Raw genomic sequence first — 26,084 nt, forward strand, 5'->3', positions numbered from 1 at the left:
GAAGCTAAGCGATTTTTCTTTTTGTGCACCCTTACTGCATACATATTATTGGCAATGTTCATTGTATATGCAGCATTCTGGTTTAGTAAAAGTACATTAACATACTACAGGGTTTTTTGTTTCTTTTGTCTACTGCAAAGTAGCCAAAAATATACAAAACACACCTTAAGCATTAAATCAAGTCCGATCAAAGTCCTGTTCAAGGAGGAAAATGTGGACCAGCTATAACAGAAGCTAAGCGATTTTTCTTTTTGTGCGCCCATACTGCATACATATTATTGGCAATTAGGGATGAGCTTCGTGTTCGAGTCGAACGCATGTTCGACTCGAACATCGGTCGTTCGTGCGTTCGCCGAATTCCGAACGTTTGGGCCGTTCACGGCAAAATTCGTGTGGCCCACAATGCATTGCGATGGCGCAATGCATTGCTGTCTCACGATTGGCCAAGCATGCACTGTGACCCCGCATGCTTGGCCAATCGCAGCGCCAGTAGCGAGGAGAGCAATGGTTGGCCACAGGCATCCTGCCTGTGGCCAATCATAGCTCAGGCTGTGTAGTGCACGCCCCACACTATATAAAGCTGCCTTTCAGGCGGCCTCGTGTAGTGTTTGTTAGCATCTGAAGCAGTGGGTGTTCTGTGTACCTTCAACACAGTTACACACCAATCGTTTTTGGCTGATTTACTATTTTGCTCTTGTGTAGTGGTTACTGTCTGTGCCCTGACCGCAGTATACACCACTATATTCACCTCACCTATATAGCTAGTGATCTAGCTTTAATAATAGAGCTTGCAGTCAGTAGTGTTAGTGCGTGCTGTCTGCGTGCTCTGTACCCAGTACATACCACTATATACACCTACATAGCTGTTCTCTATTTGGGCCCGATTGGCATCTGCTGGAGTTATTGGAAGTTGTGTGTGCCTCCAGCACAGCACAGTATACATCTGTATATACCCCTTTAACTCTGCTGTTTTCTGGTTATTGTCTGCGTGCCCTGACCGCAGTATACACCGTGATATTCACCTCACCTATATAGCTAGTGGTCCATCTTTAACAATAGAGCTTGCAGTCAGTAGTGTCACTCAGGAGATAGTGCGTGCTGTGTGCCTGCTCTGTACCCAGTACATACCGCTATTATCCACCTACATAGCTGTTCTCTATTTGGGCCCGATTGGCATCTGCGGGAGTTATTGGAAGTTGTGTGTGCCTCCAGCACAGCACAGTATACATCTGTATATACCCCTTTAACTCTGCTGTTCTATAAAAAAGGCATCTGCAGGAGTTAGTGGGTGTTGTGTGCCTCCAGCACAATATAAACTACCCAACTACTGTTTTACCCAACTCCCTTCAGGCCATTACCATGTCTGGAAGGCCAGCAAGGAGAGGCAGACAGGCGCGAGCCGATAAAAGAGGGCAAGAAGGCTCTGTGTCTAGAGACAACAGTGCTGGTCGTGGACGCGGTGCATTGTCATCAGCACGTGGCCATGGGACATGCTTGTCCTTCTTTTCTGCAGCTGGACATGTTGAACCGCAACATGCCAATGACTTGGTAGAGTGGATGACCAAGCCCTCTTCATCCTCCTCATCCTCTCTCACCCAGTCTCAGGGTAGTAGAAAAGCAGCTGCCAACACATCGTCGTCCCTCCTCTCAATGTCATCATCAGTGACTCCTTCCCTAGACCCACCACGTCCTCCTGAGGAGTCTCCTGAACTCTTTGAGCACAGTGTTGGGTACATGCTCCAGGAGGATGCCCAGTGTTTGGTGGGCTCTGATGATGACACTCAGCTAGAGGAAGGCAGTAGCGTGAGCACAGAGAGAGGGGATGCTCAAGAAGGACAGCAATCTGGCAGTCATGTTCCACAAGCTGCAGCATACTGCCAGGTTTGCTACAGCGATGAAGAGGGAGGGGATGATGAGGGCACTGACTCCACGTGGGTGCCTGGAAGGAGGGAGGAGGAGGAGGAGGAGGAGGAGGCACATGTCCAACGAGGCAGGATGCCCTCCGGGGGCCAGCTTAGGGGCAGCACACCGACTGAATCACACCGCAGAGCTCCGCCTGCGCAGAGCGCTTCCTCTGCGCAGAGCGCTTCCTCTGCGCGTTATTCTAAAAGTTCTTTGGTGTGGGCCTTTTTTGAGACGAGTGCATCAGATCGCACCGCTGCTATTTGCAACATATGTCTCAAGCGTATCTCACGTGGCCAAAACATCAGCCGCTTGGGCACCACATGCTTGACCAGACATATGTTGACCTGCCATGCAGCTCGTTGGCAAGCATACCTCAAAGACCCACACCAAAGAACAAAGCGGACCTCTCCTTGCTCCTCATCAGCTGGCATCTCCAACCCCACTAGACCTTCAGTCCTCTCTGAAACCTGCTCTGAGAGGAATGAAGGTGTAGAATTAGGTGTGTCACAGCCAAGTGCTTCCGGGAACTCTGCTAGTGGTACATCCACGTCCGATTATAGCAGACAAATGTCCCTGCCCCAGCTGCTGGACCGGCGGAAGAAATTTACTCCCAGCCATCCACATGCCCAGCGGTTGAATGCTAGCTTGGCTAAATTGCTAGCACTTCAACTGCTGCCTTTTCAGTTGGTAGACTCGGCCCCCTTCCGTGAGTTTGTACAATGTGCGGTTCCTCAGTGGCAGGTCCCCAAACGCCACTTTTTCTCACGGAAGGCGATTCCGGCTCTCTACCGGCATGTGGAAGGCAATGTCCTTGCCTCGCTGGACAGGGCGGTCAGCGGTAAGGTGCATATTACCGCTGACTCATGGTCCAGCAGGCATGGACAGGGACGTTACCTGTCTTTCACGGCCCATTGGGTCACTCTCCTGGCTGCTGGGAAGGATGCAGGACAAGGTGCAGTAGTGTTGGAGGTTGTTCCGCCACCACGCCTCCAAAATGCTACTATTGGTTGTGACACACCTCTCTCCTCCACCCCCTCCTCTTCTTCTTCCTCCATGGCCTCTTCCAGTGCTCTGTCCTCAGAACCAGCGGTGCTCCGTAGGCGTTGCAGGGGCTACGCAAGTACGCAGGCAAAACGATGCCATGCCGTGCTTGCGCTGGTTTGTTTGGGGGACAGGAGCCACACTGGGGCGGATGTTTTGTCAGCTCTGCAGGGGCAGGCCGAGAGGCAGCTTAAGCCAGGAATGGTGGTTTGCGACAATGGCACCAACCTCCTCTCCGCCCTCCGACAGGGACAACTGACCCATGTGCCCTGTGTAGCTCACGTCCTTAACCTGGTGGTGCAGCGGTTCTTGGGCAGGTACCCCGGCTTACAGGATGTCCTGAAACAGGCCAGGAGAGTCTGTGTGCATTTCCGCCGATCATTTAATGCCTGTGCTCGGCTGGCTGAGCTCCAAAAGGAGTTGAACCTGCCCAAGAACCGCCTTATATGTGACATGCCCACCAGATGGAACTCAACATTGGCCATGCTGCAGTGGCTGCACACGCAGCAGAGGGCCATCAATGAGTACCTGTGCGACTACGGCACCAGGACAGGGTCAGGGGAGCTTGGTTTTTTCTCACCACGCCAGTGGGGCATGATCAGGGATGCATGCACTGTCCTGTCACCGTTTGAGGAGGCCACAAGGATGGTGAGCAGTGACAGTGCATGCATCAGTGACACTATACCTCTTGTCCACCTCTTGGAGCATACGCTGCGTGGAATAATGGACAGGGCACTTGAGGCAGAACAGAGGCAGGAAGAGGAGGACTTCCTTGCCTCTCAAGGCCCCCTTTATCCAGACAGTGTTCCTGCTGTGCCACCCATCACACAGGAAGAGGGTGAGGAGGAGGAAGAGGAGGAGGAGGATGATTGTGTCAGCATGGAGGTGGAGGCTGGCACTCAGCATCAGCAGCAGCAGTCTTATAGGGATGATTTACAGTCCCAAGAAACACGTGGACTTGTATGTGGCTGGGAGGAGGTAGCTGCGGATCATGTTGTCCTTAGTGACCCAGAGGACTCCGGACCGAATGCCTCAGCTAACCTACGCTGCATGGCCTCCCTGATCCTGCAAAGCCTGCGGAAGGATCCTCGTATTCTTCGGATCAAGGAGAGGGACCATTACTGGCTGGCCACTCTCCTTGATCCACGGTACAAGGGTAAGGTTGCCGACCTTATCTTGCCATCGCAGAGGATGAGACATCTCCGGGAGGCCTTGCAGAAAGCTCTGTGCAACGCGTTCCCAGAGACTGGGAGGTCACAAACTCCTGGTCCTGGACAACGTGTTGCTGAGGCATCAGTCAGAAGGAGCGGTGGAGAAGGTGGCCGTCTGACTGATGCTTTCAGACAATTTTTTAGTCCGCAGCCCCAAGGTATGATTGGTTCCAGCACCCATCGCCAGCGTCTAATTTACATGGTGCAGGAATACCTAAGGGCAAGGTCAGACTTGGACACCTTTCCCACTGAAAATCCTCTGGCTTACTGGGTCTTGAGGATGGATCACTGGCCAGAGCTTGCACAGTATGCAATTGAGCTACTGGCCTGTCCTGCATCCAGCGTTCTTTCGGAACGCACCTTCAGTGCTGCTGGTGGCTTCGTTACCGATCACAGGGTGCGCCTGTCCACCGAATCAGTTGATCGACTGACCTTCATCAAGATGAATCAGTCTTGGATCACCCACAGCTACCAAGCACCTGAAGCTGATGTAACCGAATAATTTTTTTTGAAATACCACATCCCTTCAAGACTGCCTATGCTGATGCTGAGTGACTGTCCTGTTATGTTGATTGTCTATCCTCTTCCTCCTCCGCTGATATGTTGGAAGAACATTTTTGGTTCTGGGTGATGCCAGCAGCCCAATTTTTCTGCCCCTGTTTAACAGGGGCGTTTAAGTACAATTTTTGATGCAATGCTTTGCAGCAGGGCTAATTCCTGCAATAAAACTAGAGTATATGGCAGAGGTTGCAGTGTGATGGCACCAGTGCCTAAGGCCCAATTTTTCTGCCCCTGTTTAACAGGGGCGTTTAAGTACAATTTTTGATGCAATGCTTTGCAGCAGGGCTAATTCCTGCAATAAAACTAGAGTGTATGGCAGAGGTTGCAGTGTGATGGCACCAGTGCCTAAGGCCCAATTTTTCTGCCCCTGTTTAACAGGGGCGTTTAAGTACAATTTTTGATGCAATGCTTTGCAGCAGGGCTAATTCCTGCAATAAAACTAGAGTATATGGCAGAGGTTGCAGTGGGATGGCACCAGTGCCTAAGGCCCAATTTTTCTGCCCCGGTTTAACAGGGGCGTTTAAGTACAATTTTTGATGCAATGCTTTGCAGCAGGGCTAATTCCTGCAATAAAACTAGAGTATATGGCAGAGGTTGCAGTGTGATGGCACCAGTGCCTAAGGCCCAATTTTTCTGCCCCTGTTTAACAGGGGCGTTTAAGTACAATTTTTGATGCAATGCTTTGCAGCAGGGCTAATTCCTGCAATAAAACTAGAGTGTATGGCAGAGGTTGCAGTGTGATGGCACCAGTGCCTAAGGCCCAATTTTTCTGCCCCGGTTTAACAGGGGCGTTTAAGTACAATTTTTGATGCAATGCTTTGCAGCAGGGCTAATTCCTGCAATAAAACTAGAGTGTATGGCAGAGGTTGCAGTGTGATGGCACCAGTGCCTAAGGCCCAATTTTTCTGCCCCTGTTTAACAGGGGCGTTTAAGTACAATTTTTGATGCAATGCTTTGCAGCAGGGCTAATTCCTGCAATAAAACTAGAGTGTATGGCAGAGGTTGCAGTGTGATGGCACCAGTGCCTAAGGCCCAATTTTTCTGCCCCTGTTTAACAGGGGCGTTTAAGTACAATTTTTGATGCAATGCTTTGCAGCAGGGCTAATTCCTGCAATAAAACTAGAGTATATGGCAGAGGTTGCAGTGGGATGGCACCAGTGCCTAAGGCCCAATTTTTCTGCCCCTGTTTAACAGGGGCGTTTAAGTACAATTTTTGATGCAATGCTTTGCAGCAGGGCTAATTCCTGCAATAAAACTAGAGTATATGGCAGAGGTTGCAGTGTGATGGCACCAGTGCCTAAGGCCCAATTTTTCTGCCCCTGTTTAACAGGGGCGTTTAAGTACAATTTTTGATGCAATGCTTTGCAGCAGGGCTAATTCCTGCAATAAAACTAGAGTGTATGGCAGAGGTTGCAGTGTGATGGCACCAGTGCCTAAGGCCCAATTTTTCTGCCCCTGTTTAACAGGGACATGTAATTACAATTCTTGATATAATATTTCACAGGAGGGCCCCTTCCTGTGCCCACCCAGAGTAACTGTGAGGACTTATAGTGTTGTGGCACCAGCACCACAACCACCAAAGGTCAATTTTTCTACCACTGTTCAACAATGGCATGTAATTACAATTCTTGATATAATCGTTCACAGCAGGGCGCTCCAGCGCCCACCAAGAGTCACTTTGAGGGCTTACAATGTTGTTGCAAAACCAACACCTTGTTCCGCCATTTCTGCAGAGCATATAGGGCAGGCCCCTACTTTCAAACATCCAATTTACAAACATCTCCTACTTGCAAACGGAAGGAGACAACAGCAAGTGAGATGAAAAAAGATGGACGACAAAACAAATTATACAGGGGTGATAACCCTTCCCTATGTTTTCCAAAAAGCTTAAAAATATTTTTTTTTACTGGAGCTACACTTTAAAAATGTACCAGTTGAAAATTACAAACAGATTCAACTTAACACAACAAACCTACACAGTCCCTGTCTTGTTTGCACCGCCTGTATACTTCTGTTCTGAGTATATAGGGCCTGGGGGCCACACGCATTTCCTTTTTTTAATATGGGTACAGGGTTCCCCTTAATATGCGTACAAGACCCAAATAGGCTGGTAATGGGCAGGGAGGGCTACCCATGCCATTTTTCTGAATGATTTTCAACCATATTGCAGGAACCAGATATAACATTAAAACCGCAAGCAGTTTTAAATGGTGTTATTTCCGTTTAATGTCATTTTGTGCAGGGACTGTTCTAAACACGGGAAACACGTGGCACTTCACAGGCATACTACAGACACCCACCAGGCACCATATTTAAAGGAATATTTCACTTTTTTTTTTTCACTTTAATCGTCATTAAAATCAGTGCTCCCACCAAAACGGTAGTTTTTAAAACTTTTTTTTGCAGTGACCCATGTCCCCTGAGGCAGGAGGCAGGTCCCCAAACCCTTTTTAGGACAGTATCTTGCATATTAGCCGTTAAAATTAGCACTTTCCAATTCGAACGTTCGAGTCCCATAGACTTCAATGGGGTTCTAACGTTCGTACCGAACGCGGGGGTCGTTCGCAAGTTCTGGTGCGAACCGAACCGGGGGGTGTTCGGCTCATCCCTATTGGCAATGTTCATTGTATATGCAGCATTCTGGTTTAGTAAAAGTACATTAACATACTACAGGGTTTTTGTTTCTGTTCTTTACTGCAAAGTAGCCAAAAAGATACAAAATACACCTTAAGCATTAAATAAAAAAAAACTAAAAACTATCAACTAAAACCTTCATAACTGAGGGAAAAAAACAAGGCTAGTGCCTACATTAATGTTCCTGTCTGCAGAAAAGCGGTAGGCTCTCTTTATGTATAGATCATAGCATATGCTTCAAACTCACCCAACACTCTCTCTCCCAGTCCTCCCAGTTCAAAGTAGGCATTCTGGAAGGCATCTTTCATCTCTTCGTCCAGCTGGTGCACCACTCCGTGCAGCAGGATACTGGAGCAGCGGTCCAAAATCCTTTCCGGAGCCCCCTTCATCACCAGCAGGTGGCCCTCTTTGCTATCCGCATGTTCGTGGATGGACAGCTGCGGACGAATCAGTAAGAAGTTATTGGTTATAGGTTTACATGTGTTTGTTGTTTGTTAGGTATATGTGATGCAATGCTAGTTGAGAATCTTTGTGCAGGAATGATGTGAGCCTGGTTACCTAGCTGTGGTGTGCTATGCTATGCAGTGATGGGAGCCTTTGTGCAGGAATGCTGTGAGCCTGGCACCAAAGCATGTGCAATAGACATATACATGCATGGGTAATCAATTTCCGTACGGGTGATGCCACTATGTATATCCAGCCAGTTGCGGGACAAGGTCATCCAGTGTCCAGGGCAAAGATGCCAAACTGTGCCCCCCCTCACTTAGGGTTAGGGTTAACAGTGATGTCGCTGTCACTACTCCAGTCAGCCTTGTAACAGAAGCAACTGGCCATCCCTCACCATTGTGCCCAGGGCACATGTCCCTCCTGCCCACCCCTTGTCCCAGCCCTGTATCTGGCAGCTTCCTGTCTTATCTCACTTGCTTGGATATTAGCACTGCCACATTGGTGAAATACCCTGCTTGCTTTTCTCTTCCTGTGCTTCTACTATGACAACAGGCTGGCAGTGGCGGGGTCATTCACGGACTGCACTCACCTGGTATTTGTTGGTGGAGTTGAACGGAATTTCAGCCACTTTCGGGTTCTTGTCTCTCATTTTCCTCACAGAGCCGCAGGAGAGCTCTATACACTTGAGCAGAGCCGACTCGGAGGCATCCCCTGCTGTATCTCTCTGTGTATCAAAAAATGACCCGGAGTTAATTGTGTCCAACAAGAGGAACACACAGAATTTTAAGGGACTGGGGTAACGGAATGTAAGTCCCCCATTCACAAACCAATTAAACATTTACAGATTAGAAAAACTTGCAATCAGATCAAAATCAAAGAATGTGGAACAGGACTTTTTTTTTTTTTTAGGTACTTCTTTAGATATGTCAGCCTGAAAAATCTTAACGCGTTTCTTCTGATAAATAGTCTTCATCAGGAGGTAAACAGTAGATTACAAAACCTAATGATGCATTGGCAAAAAAGAAAGGGTGCAAGTCCAAAAAGGCCCTACCAGGTGGGTCAGATAAGATGCAAGGGATATAAGCCCAGCCACACCCCCCCCCCCCAAAAGATAACGAAAGAGGTGACCTAAAATCGCTATAGGGGAAAACTATGAGTAATAGGAGGTTGTAGAAGTCCCAACCTGATAATGATAGGTAGCAAGGCCAAGGGCTCACTGGAATGCCTCAATGGTACCAAAGGGATCCCAGCAGAAGCAGCAGGCTTATAAGGGATATAAGCCCAGCCACAACCGAATGAAAGATAGCGAAAGAGCCTGCTGCCTCTGCTGGAATCGGTTTGTTAACATAAAGGCATTCCTGTGAGCCCTTGGCCTTATCAGTTTGAGACTTCATTATCAGTTTGAGACTTCTACAAGCCCCTATTTTTCGTAGGTCTCCCCTCTATATAGGTTTTAGGTCGCCTCTTTTGTTATTTTTTTTTTGGGGGGTGTGGCTGGGCTTATATCCCTTATCTGACCCATCTTTTTTGGACTTGCACCCTCTTATTTTTGCCAATGCATCATTGGGTTTTGTAATATACCCAATGATATATATCTCCTGATGAAGACTTTATGAGTTGAAATGCGTTGAGGATTTTCAGGCTGATATTGAAGACATCTTTACTGGTGGAATCATATGATGCAGATAACATGTATTTGTTTGCAATTTGTTATATGTATGGTAACAATTTTGAAGCTTTATGAATTAAAAAATATACTTTTTAAAAAAAAAGTTTTATGGTTATTTGGTACTTTAAAAAAAAGTCCCATTCCACATTCTTTGATTACATGAAAAAACATTCATGAGCTTACCTTGGAAATGGGTGTATTTTCTTGGCCCACTTTGAACACGGCACGGTTGCAGAGGCCGGCAATCTTGGACAGGGCGGTCCAGGTGGGTGAGCGTTTATCAAAAGTGGTTCCTGGAAAAATTAAAAGCACCACATCACCGCAAGGTACTTTATTGGTTGCATGCAAATATCCAACCGGGTCAGTCAACCATTGGTAAGTCAGCCTTGACAACCCTGGAGGTACCCTTTGTCAAGGGACCAAGAATAAGCAAGAATGTTTGGCAACGTTGTATGGGGGGGAACAAGACTAAGGGGGGAAAAAAGCAGTAGACATGTGCAGAAAGAAAAAAAAATGTTTTGCTTCATTTGGATTGGTTATTTAAATCATTTTGTTTAGTTAAACTAGTTAAATTAGTTTTTTGGAATTTGTTTCATTTGAATTCAATTTGAATTTTCCGGAATTTGGTCGAATTCGGAAAACTTGAATCAAATTCGAATTGGCATTCGAATTAGAATTTATTCTATTCAAAATTTGAATTTCAGAAGACGGTTATATTCTTTCTAATTTATTCTAGTCTCTTGTTTTTTTTTCTATTCTATTCTTTTCTATTCTATTCTAATTTATTCTATTCAAAATTTGAATTTAATCAATTTTAATTTATTCTATTTGAAATTGGAATTTCGGAAGATGGTTATAATCTTTCTAATTTATTGTATTCTATTTTTTTTATTATATTCTTTTATTTTCTCTTCTATTTTGTTCTGTTTTAGCCCCTGTACACACGGTCGGAGATTTCGACAACCAAATCCGTCAGATTTTGTCCGTTGGATTTTGTTAGAATTTTGTTAGAATATTGGTAGAATCAAAAAACAGTGTTTTTTTAGTTTTTTTCCTGATAAGATAGAAATAACTAAAATATATTATTTTGATAACATTTACATATATGCATATTTTTTTCTCCATTGATATTTCTATTTTTGAATTTTGTACGAATTATTTATTCTAGATGAATCTGAATTTATATAGCATGAGTTTTCAAAAACTAGTATATATTTTTATGATATATAGTATATTAGATGCCACTTTGAAAGTCTCCTGAAGAAGCTCAAATGAGCAAAACACGTTGAGCAAGTAGTATTATCCATGCGTTGAGTTCTTGTAAACAATTCATACTTGTTTATAAAAAATTATTTGTATTTCATCGTTTGTTTTTATTAAAATAATGAATTGTTTGTATTAATAAAATTTGAAAGTCTCCCGAAGAAGCTCAAATGAGCGAAACATGTTGAGAAAGTGGTATTATCCATGCGTTGAGTTCTTGTAAACAATTCATACTTGTTTATAAAAAAATATTTGTATCTCATGTTTGTCTTTTTTTTAATAAAATTAATTGTTTGTATTAATAAAATTTGTTTTATTTTATTCAATATTATTGAGAATTGTCAAATCTCTAAACCTTCGTTCACAACACCATTAAAGTCCCGAGGTTTATTACCTCAAGCCCCCTATTGTCTGTTAAAAAACTGGGATGCGGTTTTTTAACGTTTTGACCCTGCTCTTCCGCTTTTTTGATTAATTTAGTTATTTTCGGATTCGTTTAAATTCATTAATACCGTAATTTGGAAATTCAGATACAACAGAATTTCCGAATAACGGAAGATTTGTCCAAATTTCGATTCGGGAACAAAATGAACCGCACTAGAAATCAGCAACAACTTCATAAGGGAGCAATGGTCAAAGATAGGATGTCCTTTGGTGGTCCTCCTAGAAGACAAAGGTCGGGGGTAGGAAGAGACAAGTATTTATGTCATGACGAACCTGACTGGTCCTCGGTGGTGTCCGCCTCGTGGATCTGATTGTCAAACCACATGTGGGCCACGGTCATCCGGTTCTGTGTCAACGTCCCGGTCTTATCGGAGCAGATGGTTGAGGTGGACCCAAGGGTCTCCACGGCTTCTAAGTTCTTCACAAGGCAGTTCTTACGGGCCATCCTCTTGGCGGTTAGCGTTAAGCACACCTTGAAGGTCAAAAACAAAACACTGGGTCATGGACCACCTCAACACTTGTGCAGGGTCTAATTCCCTCTATTGCAACTCCAGAGCCGCAGCTCTGAAGGTAGTGAATCCTCACCGTGACAGTGGCCAGAAGACCCTCTGGCACGTTAGCCACGATGATCCCGATGAGGAAGATGACAGCCTCCAACCAGGAGTAGCCAAGGATGAGGGAAAGGACAAAGAACGAGACCCCCAGGAAGACTGCCACGCCTGTGATGATGTGAATGAAGTGCTCAATTTCCGCGGCAATGGGCGTGCGTCCTACTTCAAGGCCTGAAGCCAGTGTAGCAATGCGACCCATGACAGTGCGGTCGCCGGTGGCTATGACGACACCTCGCGCAGTTCCTATACGTAAAGAAAAAAAAAAAGAACTTGTTAAGGCTAAAACTAAATGGACCCACCCTCAATCTCAGTACTCTTCTAAGGGGAGCCCTCAACCCTGAGGCAAGCAGCAGGAGGACTTTTGCAAATATCAAAACACCTTGAAGTGTGGATGGGGGGCTCTCCTAGGCAAGCTGCATTTACATGGCAGGCTGAGCCTCCATGAACTGTCTGGAACCAGAGGCGTAGCTTGAAACTTGTGGGCCCCGATGCAAAATTTGTCCTGGGGCCCCAACACTACTACCCGCCCCTTCCACTGCGCGCCAAGATGCTCCAATTAGGCACCAAGATACTCCAAGTGGCTAAAGAGTTATTTCAGAGATTTATGTATATATTGAGAGGATAATTCAAAATATTTTGTAGAAACCATCCTAGTAATCACATGACCTTGCCCCCCTTCCCCCATCCTAATAATGACATGACTTCGTCCCCCCATCTTAGTAATCACATGACCTTGTCCCTCCCCCCCAACCTATTAGTGACGTGACCTTGCCTCCCCCCATCCTAGTAATGGCATGAACTTGCCCCCACCCCCCATCCTAGTAATGACATGACCTCGCCCCTCCCCCCATCCTAGTAATGACATGACTTCACCCCCCCCATCCTAGTAATGACATGACCTTGTCCCTTCCCCCCAACCTATTAGTGACATGACCTTGCTTCCCCCCATCCTAGAAATGACATGAACTCGCCCCCACCCCTCCATCCTAGTAATGACATGACCTCGCCCCTCCCCCATCCTAGTAATGACATGACCTTGCCCCCCCCCCATCCTAGCAATGACATGACTTCACCCCCCATCTTAGTAATGACATGACCTTGTCCCTTCCCCCCAACCTATTAATGACATGACCTTGCCTCCCCCCATCCTAGTAGCTACATGACCTCGCCCCCCCCCCATCCTAGTAATGACATGACCTCGACCCTCCCCCCCAACCTTAGTAATGACTTGACCTCGCCCCCTACCCCCATCCTAATAATGACATGACCTCACCCCCCCATCCTAGTAATGACTTGACCTCGCCCCCTCCCCCCATCCTAGTAATGACATGACATCGCCTCCCCTGTCCTAGTAATGACATGACCTCGCCCCCTACCCCCATCCTAATAATGACATGACCTCGCCCCCACCCCCCCATCCTAGTAATGACTTGACCCCGCCCCCTCCCCCATCCTAGTAATGACATGACCTTGCCTCCCCCGTCCTAGTAATGACATGACCTCGCCAGGGGTGGACTGACCATTTGACCACTCGGGCACTGCCCGAGGGCCCTGTGCCACTAGGGGGCCCCATCAGGGTTGCCAGCCTTAGTAAAACTAGGGACAGTATGTAACAATCTGTGTTTTTTTTACATCTGTCTCTGAAATGTCCCTTACCGACATCCCTTTGGTCTAAAAATCCTGAGATCATAGCTGTCCCACCTCTCCAGTACCTTCTCAGCCAATAGAAACATGTCTGCGTATACTGTGTGATTGTATACTGTGTGTGTGTTTGTGTATACTGTGTGGCCCCATAATGTCTGATTGCCTGGGGGCCCCATGAGTTGTCAGTTCGCCCCTGGACCCCGCCCCCCCATCCTAGTACTGACTAGACCTCGCCCCCTCCCCCCATCCTAGTAATGACATGTCCCCAGTCAATGTGAGCAGAGGAAGGGTGTGGACTGGGGAGAGGGCAAATAACTGGAAGCCGATTACTGGATTATAGAACTTGGCTGGGGTATTGGGGGACACAAGGCAGATTGGAGCTGGACTCCAGCTCTGGGATTTTGTGGAGGAAATCAAATGTAATACGACAGTAAGGAACAGAGCTGTGGGCCCCCTGGAGCTAGGGGCGAGGGTCACAATTGCAACCCCTGAGACCCCTGATGCTACGCCCATGTCTGAAACCCAATGATTGAAAGGGGGCGGGCCAGGGATAATCAGGCTTCCGAGGAAAGAGCTAGATGATGTTGAACATCTTCCTGCCGGGGAATGAGGCAGGCTCTATCTGACTTGCTGCAACTTCTAATGCTCACAGTGTGCAGTGAAATCAGAGTAGGTAATTTCAGTCCAGGAGAGGAGCATGTGCAACTGTGCAAATCTGAAGAGATGGCCATAGTTGGGCTTTAACCCCCCCCCCCCCACCTCTTTAATTCCAACTTCCCCGTTGGATCCAGGGAAATATGGCCAAAGTTGTGAAATGTCAATGAAATCTCCCGATGGCATTGAAATAAAAACTCTCCATTTTGCGCATCCCTGGTCACACAATAGTGCAGAGATTACTCATCGGAGTTCTCGAATAATCCTACATGGTTGCGTGGAGACAGGTACACTTTAGGAGATGTTTGTATAATGAGTCCTTGGCCTCTCAGCAGGCTGTTTTGTTCCACTGCTGGACTCACATTCCGGCTTTGTTCTCCATCTCCGGACATCCATCACTTCTTTTCTTTCTTTTTTTTTTTTTTTGGAGGCTCTCTGGCTGTGAACTGGGAAAAGTTTCAAAAGCCGCCATTGAGTTTCAGTGTGGGTTCAATAGAGGGACTGTCATGGTTGGAGAAGAGAGAATAGCACCCTGTGTTGGTCCTCCATGACCTGCTGTGCACCCTGGAGGAGCTTCAATAGGCATCGCAGCTGCTGCACACAGGATAGAATAGCTGAGCCGAGACATAAAACCGCCAAAGCTAACAATCTAATACAGCCTTTCTCAGTCTATATAGCTCAGAGGAACCCTTGGAATAACTTTCGAGTTTCAGAGAACCCCAGATAGTAATGACTATATCTACAGCTCGGGATACAGCGAACGGAGATGTAGGAATAAAGAAAAGAATAAGGGATGTGGCGTAGTTAATTCGCATCCAAGGCTGCTCCATATAATAAAATAATTTTCAGAATTATTCATAAAATACAACAAATAATAATGGCCAAAAAAGAAATGTAGATAGTGAAATTTGTAGTGTTCCTTCATATTGGTAGTTACTAGTGAAGAGCCTCTTTACATCGGAGGTCAGTGAAGAGTTTTCTTACATTGGAGGTCAAAGAGGAGCCTCCTTACATTGTAGGTAATTTAAGAGCTTTCTGTTATTGGAGGTCATTGAAGAGCTTTCTGTCATTGGAGGTCATTGAAGAGCTTTCTGTCATTGGAGGTCATTGAAGAGCTTTCTGTCATTGGAGGTCATTGAAGAGCTTTCTTTCATTGGAGGTCATTGAAGAGCTTTCTTTCATTGGAGGTCACCGAAGAGCCTCCTTACATGGTTGATCAGTGAAGAGTTTCCTTACATTGGAAGTCATTGAGTAGCTTTCTTACATTGGCGGTCAAAGAAGAGCTCCCTTACATTGTAAGTCATTTAAGAGCTTTCTGTTATTGGAGGTCATTGTAGAACTTTCTGTCATTCGAGGTCATTGTAGAGCTTTCTGTCATTGGAGGTCAATATAGAGCTTTCTGTTATTGGAGGTCATTGTAGAGCTTTCTGTCATTGTAGGTCATTTAAGAGCTTTCTGTTATTGGAGGTCATTGTAGAACTTTCTGTCATTGGAGGTCATTGTAAAGCTTTCTGTCATTGGAGGTCAATATAGAGCTTTCTGTTATTGGAGGTCATTGTAGAGCTTCCTGTCATTGGAGGTCATTTAAGAGCTTTCTGTCATTGGAGGTCATTGAAGAGCTTCCTGTCATTGGAGGTCATTTAAGAGCTTTCTGTCATTGGAGGTCATTGAAGAGCTTTCTGTCATTGGAGGTCATTGAAGAGCTTTCTGTCATTGGAGGTCATTGAAGAGCTTTCTTTCATTGGAGGTCATTGAAGAGCTTTCTTTCATTGGAGGTCACCGAAGAGCCTCCTTACATGGGTGATCAGTGAAGAGTTCCTTACATTGGAAGTCATTGAGTAGCTTTCTTACATTGGCGGTCAAAGAAGAGCTCCCTTACATTGTAGGTCATTTAAGAGCTTTCTGTTATTGGAGGTCATTGTAGAACTTTCTGTCATTGGAGGTCATTGTAGAGCTTTCTTTCATTGGAGGTAATTTAAGAGCTTTCTGTCATTGGAGGTCAATGTAGAGCTTTCTGTCATTGGAGGTCAATGTAGAGCTTTCTTTCATTGGAGGTCATTGAAGAGCTTTCTTTCATTGGAGGTCATTGAAGAGCTTTCTTTCATTGGAGGTCACTGAAGAGCCTCCTTACATGGGTGTTCAGTGAAGAGTTTCCTTACATTGGAAGTCATTGAGTAGCTTTCTTACATTGGCGGTCAAGGAAGAGCTCCCTTACCCCGAGGGTCAGTGGAGAAGGGCCCCTTTAGACTGATGGTCAATGGGAGAAGGACCCCTATACATTGGTGATTATTGGGAAAGGGGCCCCTTACACTGGTGGTTAGGGGGAGAATGACCATATTGCACTGGTGGTTAGTGGGAGGAAGGCTACTTACTTTAGTAGTCCCTGGGAAGAATGACCATTACACTGGTAGTCAGTGAGGAGCTCCCTTACATTGGTGGTCAATAAAGAGCTTCCTTAGTGGTCAGTGAAAAGTTCCTTACATTGGAGGTCATGGAAGAGCTCTTTTATTTTGATGGTCAGTGGTGAAGGCCACCTTTAGATTAATGGTCAGTGGGAGAAGGACCACCTTACATTGGGGATGATTGGGTATTATTATCAGTAATAATAATGAAATTAAACAAATAATAATAATAGCCAAAAACGAAATGTTTATATATATGAGGTCAGTGAAGAGCTCCCTGAAATGGGTGGTCAGTATTGAGCTTTGATACCTTGAAGGTCAATGAAGAGTTCTCTTACCCCAGTGGTCAGTAAACATGGGCCCCTTTAGATTGGTCATCAGGGAGAGAAGAACCCCCTTACAATAGTGATTATTGGAAAAGAGGCCCCCATACACTGGTGGCCAGTGGGAGATGTGTCCTGTTGCACTGGTGGATACATTAGAATGTATTTTACAATGGTAGTCAGTGAAGACTTGAAGAGCTCCCTTACATTGGTGGTCACTGGTCAGCAAAAAGTCAAGTTGACTTACATTGGTGGTCAGTGAAAAGTTGCCTTACAGTGGTGGTAAGTGAAAAGTCGCCTTAGAGTGGGGGTCAGTGAAGAGTTCCCTTATACTGGTGGTCAATGAGGAGGTGCATTACATTGGTGATCAGTGAAGATTAGTGATGGACGAACTTCCGACGGGACGTTTCGCGAACGCGGACCGCGAACGGGGGCCGACCGTTCGCGAAACCGAACGTTCGCGGCGGGCCCCATTGACTTCAATGGGAGGCGAACTTCGCAAACCTTTAGGTCAAATTTGCAGCCACAAGATAATTATTAGCTGGGCAAACATAGTCCCACCACATGGCCAATGACATAACACATGTATGAGGTGAATTTGGGATCGATAACTACAAGCATTCTTTTTTTATATGGGAAATTGTTCTGACAATTCAGGACTGTGGAGCGCATGAAGGCAATGGAGGAGAGGGAAGGTCAGGGACCAAGGTAGGCAAAGAAGAGGGTGCAGGAGATGATCACCAGCAGCGTCACATACAGCAATGACACATGCACCGTGATAGAGGCATCTGACAACAGCACCGTGATAGAGGGCACTGACATCAGCAGCGTGACATTAAGCACTGACATCAGCACCCTGATATACAGCACTGACAGCAGCACCATGACATTAAGCACTCACACCAGCACCGTGATATACAGCACTGACAGCAGCACCGTAAGCAGCCCCAGGAGTAAGTCAGCAGAGCACAGGGATGGTGTGATCCCCTCATAATAAGCAGGCCCAGGAGAAACTCAGCACAGCACAGGGATGGTGTGATCCCCTCATAATAAGAACCCCCAGGAGGAAGTCAGCACAGCACAGGGATGGTGTGATCCCCTCATAAGCAGCCCCAGTAGAAATATGACACCGCTCAACCTCTTCAAAGAGGAGGGTAGGGGCATATATACACTTTTGTGGACCAAGCAGGTTGTGTGTTAGTGATTAGCAGACTGTACGTCAGTCCCTATACCAATGAAGGACTGCTGCAGTATAGGGCAGCGGTCAGCAGTGGTGCACCTCAACCCTATCTATTGTGGACCGATAGCGGTCCTTACAGAACAGCAGACTGTACCGCACTCAACCCTATGTACTGTAGCACCCTACACAGACCAAGTTACCAGTCCTGATAAAGAGCTTTGTGGAACAAGTGAGTTGTGAATGATTAGCAGACCGCAGCAGAAGGGCAGCAGTCAAGTATAATATTCTTTCTATATTTGGAAGAAAGAATATTATACGTGTACAAGCCTATTACCATACCACTGATACCAGTCCTGAAAAGAACCTTTGTGGAACTAATAGTAACAGCAACTCTTTAAACTGACCCTCACTGCCTGACAACACTGCTTCCTTCCTGTCCCTATACAAAGTGGCAAAAAAGAGGAGACTGGAACGATTAGTGGTTACTGGAATAGCTCTTTTGTGGACCTGATAGTAACAGCTAATGATGATGATGATGATGATGACTAAACTGACTCTCTCTGCAGACACAGCGTCCTGTCCCTTTCTCTAAACTGACAAAAGACACTCAGGCTGCTGCAACAATCAGTAGCACAGCAAACCTATATACACCTAACACCTATCCCAGTCCTGAAAAGAACTTTTGTGTACCAAATAGCTAGCGATACATCTCTCCCTAGTCCACACAGCAACCTTTCCCTATAGTGACAGAAGAAAGAATGTAAAATGGCCGCCGGATCGGGTGTATTTATAGGTTAGGGGGAATGTCCAAGTGTCCATGTGCTGTCATGTCTCAATTGGCTGTCCTGTACCCTATGATGGATGTGTCATCATAGGTCAAAGTTCTTGTACATATTAAACACGAAGGTCCGCCGGGGCGAACGGCGCCAATAGTCCGCCGAACGAGCGGACCGCGAACGACCGAAATTCGCCGCGAAACGACCGCCGGGCGAACCGTTCGGCCATCACTAGTGAAGAGCTTCCTTACACTTGTGGTCAGTGAAAAGTTCCTTGTATTGGAGGTCAATGTAGAGCTCCTTTACCTTGGTGATCAGTGGAGAAGGGCTTCTTTAGATTGGCGAGGATCACTTTACATTGGTTAAATATTGGGAAAGGGGCCCCCTTACACTAGTTTTCAATGGGAAGCATGCTCCATACATTGGTGTTCAGTGAGATGAATGTCCCTTACATTGGTGGTTATTTGGAAAGGGGCCCCCGTATACACTGGTGGTCAATGGGAAGCATACTCCTTACATTGTTGGTCAGTGTGAACACTAACAATAACATACAAAGGCATTTTCAACTCTGCCTCCTGCTCTCTAGCTCCCTTGTCTCCTCCTCCCATGCTCGTCTCCAAGACTTCTCCAGAGCCTCTCCCATCTGGAACTCACTACCCCATCTGTCCCCTTATTTCCTACTCTGTCCACTTTTAGGCGATCCCTGAAAACTCATCTCTTCAGGGAGGCCTATCCTACCTTTAGCTAACAACTGTGTCTTCTAATTCCATCATCAGTTCATCCCTCACAGTCAGGGCCGGACTTTCACTAGGGCTTGACGGGGCTCAAGCCCATGGGCCCCGTCCAATAGGGGGCCCCGCAAGCCCATACTTTGCACTAGGCGTCCGCGCTATAGCAGGCTACAGCGCGGACGGCAGTTGCTGGGAGGACGTCTTTGTTTACTTCCCCTGATACGTGCTGCGGGCGCGCATCGGGGAAGTTCTGTGTCGGCAGTGTTCCTTGGACACAGCCAATCACAGATCATGCTAAATGGCCAATCACAGTGGCCATTTAGCACTGATCTGTCCAATGAGAGATGATATGATGAGATCATCTCTCATCGCCGGCTCTCCCCCTCACAGAGACAGCCTGTGAGGAGGGAGAGCGACGTGCAGCCTGTCACTGTGAGTAAAAAAATAAAAAAAAACAATGTAAAGTGCTGTCCCCAGTGCCATCTCTCTGTCCCCAGTGCCATCTCTCTGTCCCCAGTGACACCTGTCCCCAGTGCCATCTGTCCCCAGTGCCATCTCTCTGTCCCCAGTGCCACCTGTCCCCAGTGCCATCTGTCCCCACTCCCCAGTGCCATCTCTCTGTCCCCAGTGCCACCTGTCCCCAGTGCCACCTGTCCCCAGTGCCACGTATAAGTGCCATCTGTACTCAGTACCATCTGTCATCAGTGCCACCTGTCCCCAGTGCCACCTGTCCCCAGTGCCACTGCCATGTATAAGTGCCACCTCTCCCCAGTGCCATCTGTCCCCAGTGCCACGTATAAGTGCCATCTGTCCCCAGTGCCACCTGTCCCCAGTGCCACTGCCATGTATAAGTAAGTGCCACCTGTCCCCAGTGCCACGTATAAGTGCCATATGTCATCAGTGCCACCTGTCCGCAGTGCCACGTATAAGTGCCATCTGTCATCAGTGCCACCTGTCCCCAGTGCCACTGCCATGTATACGTGCCACCTGTCCCCAGTGCCACGTATAAGTGCCATCTGTCCCCAGTGCCACCTGTCCCCAGTGCCACTGCCATGTATAAGTGCCACCTGTCCCCAGTGCCACGTATAAGTGCCATCTGTACTCAGTGCCATCTGTCATCAGTGCCACTGCCATGTATAAGTAAGTGCCACCTGTCCCCAGTGCCACGTATAAGTGCCACCTGTCCCCAGTGCCACTGCCATGTATAAGTGCCACCTGTCCCCAGTGCCCTCTGTCCCCAGTGCCACGTATAAGTGCCATCTGTCATCAGTGCCACGTATTAGTTCCATCTGTCATCAGTGCCATCTGTCCCCAGTGCCACCTGTCCCCAGTGCCACCTGTCCCCAGTGCCACTGCCATGTATAAGTGCCACCTATCCCCAGTGTCATTTGTCCCCAGTGCCACGTATAAGTTCCATCTTTCATCAGTGCCACCTGTCCCCAGTGCCACCTGTCCCCAGTGCCACTGCCATGTATAAGTGTCACCTGTCCCCAGTGCCATCTGTCCCCAGTGCCACGTATAAGTGCCATCTGTCATCAGTGCCACCTGTCCCCAGTGCCACCTGTCCCCAGTGCCACTGCCATGTATAAGTGTCACCTGTCCCCAGTGCCATCTGTCCCCAGTGCCACGTATAAGTGCCATCTGTCATCAGTGCCACCTATCCCCAGTGCCACGTATAAGTGCCATCTGTCATCAGTGTCACCTGTCCCCAGTGCCACTGCCACTGCCATGTATAAGTGCCACCTGTCCCCAGTACCACGTATAAGTGCCATCTGTCCCCAGTGCCACCTGTCCCCAGTGCCACTGCCATGTATAAGTGCCCCCTGTTCCCAGTGCCATCTATCCCCAGTGCCATCTGTCCCCAGTGCCACGTATAAGTGCCATCTTTCATCAGTGCCACCTGTCCCCAGTGCCACGTATAAGTGCCATCTGTCATCAGTGCCATCTGTCCCCAATGCCACCTGTCCCCAGTGCCACATATAAGTGCCATCTGTCATCAGTGCCATCTGTCCCCAGTGCCACCTGTCCCCAGTGCCACGTATAAGTGCCATCTGTCATCAGTGTCACGTGTCATCAGTGCCACCTGTCCCCAGTGCCATCTGTCCTCAGTGCCACCTGTCCCTAGTGCCATGTGCCATCTGTTATCAGTGTCACGTGTCATCAGTGCCACGTATTAGTGCCATCTGTCAGCAGTGCCACATATTAGTGCCATCTGTCATCCGTGCCACATCAGTGCCATGTGTCATCAGTGCCACATCAGTGTCACGTGTCATAGTCCTGGTGCTCCTGGGCCTTCAAAAGTGTAATAGGTAGTCAAGAAGTTAGATGTGTAATTTATGCTCCTAGAACACGTGACGGCGCTCCCTGCATGTTGGGCCTCTCTAAGTGGCCAGGCTGTGGAAAAGTCCCACACATGTGGTATCGTAATACTCAGGAGGAGTAGAATGTACAATTTATCTTGCACTACTTTGTTCAATGAGTTATTTTGTTATATTCTTGTAATTGATTTGTTATGATTGCAACCTTACAAGGTAGTTGATTGTTTTTCAATATGTTTTCCAGGTAAATAAGTGTTTTATATTCTCATTCTGACCAAGACATTTGTGCATTGCAATAAACACTTGATCACTTTGAACTTTTTTAATCATTATTTATTTATTGGAAAAAAACTTTTCAAGCTTCAATCAGTAATAGATTATTACTTTGTTTAGCATTTAACACTGTCTACGGTACCAGTCACCTTTTAAAAGTAGCTTGGCACTTCAAATAACGATTGGATCGATTATATTGTTACGGCACCAGATGGCGACAAATTAATATAGAAGGTAGGGCCCGAAAGTGACTCAAGCCCAGGGCCCCCAGCACCCTAAGTCCTGCCCTGCTCACAGTTACTACCTTTTGATTCACCAGCCTCTCCCTATTAGATTGTAAGCTCGCAGAAGCGAGGTCCTTATAACCTTCTTGTATTGAATTGTATTGTCGCTTTGTTGTCTCCAAATATATTGTAAAGCGCTGCGCAAACTGTTGGCACTATATACTGTAAATCCTGTATAATAATATAATAATAATAGTAATTGTCCCTCACATTGGTGGTTGCTGAGAACTGGGTCCCCTTACACAGGTGGTCAATGGGAAGCATATTCCTTAGATTGGTGGTCGGTGGGATGAATGTCCCTTACGTTGGTGGTTATTGGTGCCACAAATAGATAAAAAGATCATTAGTGTAATAGGTTACTGAATTTAGAGATGAAATTGCTAATTACTCAAGGAATCCCTAGCAACCTCTGGAGGAACCTTAGAGTTCCATGGAACCCTTGTTGAGAAAGGCTGGTCCAAAATGTAGGCAGCTACCCCAGGTTCCACACATCTATACCTCTGAACCATATACATTGCCTCCCTTCCATCCCCATCCTCACCTTCCACACAGTTGGTTGAGAAGAAGGCGATGTTCCTGGTCTCCAGAGGATTTTCATGGGTGAATTCCGGTGAGCGGGTCTGTGGTTCGGACTCCCCAGTCAGCGAAGAATTATCCACCTGGTGGAAAGAGCTTGGATTAGCAACCTCAAAGTAACCATGCATGTTCAGAGGACAGTCCACACAAAAGAAATGTGCCAGTCATGGGTGGAGTGTGTTGGGATATGTCACGTGGAGCTCTCCCTGCCATATTTACCAACACTGTTCCCGCCCATCTTCCAGTGTTCCCGCCCACCTTGGGGTTTTACTGCCCACCTTGGAAAGTTCTTGCCCACCTTAGGGTTTTACTGCCCACCTTGGGGTGTTCCCGCCCACCTTGGGGTTTTACTGCCCATCTTGGGGAGTTCCTGCCCACCTTGGGGTTTTACTGCTCACCTTGGGGTTTCACTGCCCACCTTGGAGTGTTCCTGCCCACCTTAGGGTTTTACTGCCCACCTTGGGCTGTTCCCGCCCACCTTGGGGTTTTACTGCCCATCTTGGGGAGTTCCTGCCCACCTTGGGGTTTTACTGCTCACCTTGGGGTTTTACTGCCCACCTTGGAGTGTTCCTGCCCACCTTAGGGTTTTACTGCCCACCTTGGGGTGTTCCTGCCCACCTTGAAGTTAGCCCACCTTAGCAGTGTGTGAATAAACAAAGGTTGCCCCAAGCAGGTTACATGCTGCCTGTTCATTCTGAGTCTGTTTACCCTGCAGTGCAGATCACTACAATACAGCATAGTAGGAGCTAGCTGGAGGAGATGTTGGCACATGAGCTTGGCCCTTTGAAGCGCTTCATAAAAAAAAAAAACTCAGTTTATTTTCATAACAGTGGAGATGATTTATATATATATATATATATATATATATATATATATATATATACTGTATATATATACAGTGAGGGAAAAAAGTATTTGACCCCTGCTGGTTTTGTACGTTTACCCACTGACAAAGAAATGATCAGTCTATAATTTTAATGGTCGGTTTATTTTAACAGTGAGAGACAGAACAACAAAAATATCCAGAAAAACGCATTTCAAAAAAAGTTAAATATTTATTTGCATTTTAATGAGTGAAATAAATATTTGACCCCTTCGCAAAACATGATTTAGTACTTGGTGGCAAAACCCTTGTTGGCAATCACAGAGGTCAGACGTTTCTTGTAGTTGGCCACCAGGTTTGCACATCTCAGGAGGGACTTTGTCCTCTTTGCAGATCCTCTCCAAGTCATTAAGATTTTCCAGGCTGATGTTTGGTAACTCGAACCTTCAGCTCCCCTCCACGCATTTTATGGGATTAAGGTCTGGAGTCTGGCTAGGCCACAGCAGGACCTTAACGTGCTTCTTCTTGAGCCACACCTCTGTTGCCTTGGCCGTGCATTTTGGGTCATTATGCTGAAATAACCATTCATGACCCATTTGCAATGCCCTGGCTGAGGGAAGGAGATTCTTACCCAAGATTTGAAGGTACATGGCCCCGTCCATCGTCCCTTTGATGCGGTAAAGTTATCCTGTCCGCTTAGCAGAAAAACACCCCCAAAGCATAATGTTTCCACCTCCATGTATGACGGTGGGGGATGGTGTTCTTGGGGTCATAGGCAGCATTCCTCCTCCTCCTCCAAACACACGAATTGAAATGATGCCAAAGAGCTTGACTTTGGTCTCATCTGACCACAACACTTTCATCCAGTTCTCCTCTGAATCATTCAGATGTTCATTAGCAAACTTCAGACGGGCTGTACATGGGCTTTCTTGAGCAGGAGGACCTTGCGGGCGTGTTGCCAATTATCTTCTTGGTGTCGATGGTCTCAGCTGCCTTGAGATCATTGACATTTGATTCTCCCGTGTAGTTCTGGGCTGGTTCCTCACCGTTCCCATGATCATTGAAACTCCACGAAGTGAGATCTCACATGGAGCCCCAGACCGGGGGAGATTGACCATTATTTTGTGTTTCTTCCATTTGGGAATAATCACACCAACTGTTGTCACCCTCTCACCAAGCTGCTTGGCGATGGTCTTGTAGCCCATTCCAGCCTTGTGTAGGTCTACAATCTTCTCCCTGATGTCCTTCGACGGCTCTTTGGTCTTGGTCACGGTGGAGAGATTGGAATCTGATTGATTGATTGCTTCTATGGACAGGTGTCTTTTATACAGGTAACAAGCTGAGATTAGGAGCACTCCCTTTAAAAGAGTGCTCCTAATCTCAGCTCATTACCTGTATAGAAGACACCTGGGAGCCATAAATCTTTGCTGATTGATAGGGGATCAAATACTTTTTTTTACTCATTAAAATTCAAATCTATTTATAACTTTTTTCTGGATATTTTTGTTATTCTGTCTCTCACTGTTAAAATAAATCAACCATTAAATTTATAGACTGATCATTTCTTTGTCAGTGGGCAAACGTACAAAATCAGCAGGGGATCAATTCAAATACTTTTTTCCCTCACTATATATATATTTAGACTCCAGAGATGATATTTTTACAATGACGATGAAACTATCACACATACAAGCAGCGGTCACGTCTCACCTTGCAGCCATTAGAGGAGATGATTCTCATATCTGCCGGAACGCGGTCCCCGCCTTTGACCTCCACCAGATCACCGACCACCACAGCTTCAGCGTTAATCTGCAGCTTCTCACCCTCGCGGATCACCAGAGCTTGCTGGAATAGCAGAAATAAAAACTGACACATGTAACTGACTCAACCAGGCTGACCAAACCGACCAGACTGGCCAACCCAACCAAGCCAACCAAACTGACCAACCCGGCCAAACCGACCAGACTGACCAACCCGGCCAAACCGACCAGACTGACCAACCCGGCCAAACCGACCAGACTGACCAACCCAACCAAACCGACCAAACTGACCAACCCGGCCAAACCAACCAGACTGACTAACCCGGCCAAACCGACCAGACTGACCAACCCGGCCAAACCGACCAGACTGACCAACCCGGCCAAACCGACCAGACTGACCAACCCAACCAAACCGACCAAACTGACCAACCCGGCCAAACCAACCAGACTGACTAACCCGGCCAAACCGACCAGACTGACCAACCCGGCCAAACCGACCAGACTGACCAATCCAACCAAACCGACCAGAATTACCAACCCGGCCAAACCGACCA

General features: G+C 46.9%; 1 protein-coding gene across 1 annotated transcript in view; it reads right to left on the bottom strand.

Moving 5' to 3' along the window:
- The window catches only part of ATP1A2 (ATPase Na+/K+ transporting subunit alpha 2), a 76,874-nt gene that overhangs the window by 32,000 nt on the left and 18,790 nt on the right, over positions 1-26,084 (bottom strand). The window contains exons 6-12 of the mRNA XM_077464098.1: positions 25,481-25,615; positions 22,913-23,030; positions 11,761-12,029; positions 11,449-11,647; positions 9,652-9,761; positions 8,389-8,523; positions 7,600-7,789 (exon numbers count right to left, since the gene is read on the bottom strand). Of these exons, the coding sequence (XP_077320224.1) occupies positions 7,600-7,789; positions 8,389-8,523; positions 9,652-9,761; positions 11,449-11,647; positions 11,761-12,029; positions 22,913-23,030; positions 25,481-25,615 (1,156 nt within the window). The remainder of the gene's footprint in view (positions 1-7,599; positions 7,790-8,388; positions 8,524-9,651; positions 9,762-11,448; positions 11,648-11,760; positions 12,030-22,912; positions 23,031-25,480; positions 25,616-26,084) is intronic.

The sequence above is a fragment of the Lithobates pipiens genome, unplaced genomic scaffold (genome assembly GCF_037356315.1).
Source record: "Lithobates pipiens isolate NorthernLeopardFrog02 unplaced genomic scaffold, aLitPip1_a1.2 Scaffold_30, whole genome shotgun sequence".
NCBI lineage: Eukaryota > Metazoa > Chordata > Amphibia > Anura > Ranidae > Lithobates > Lithobates pipiens.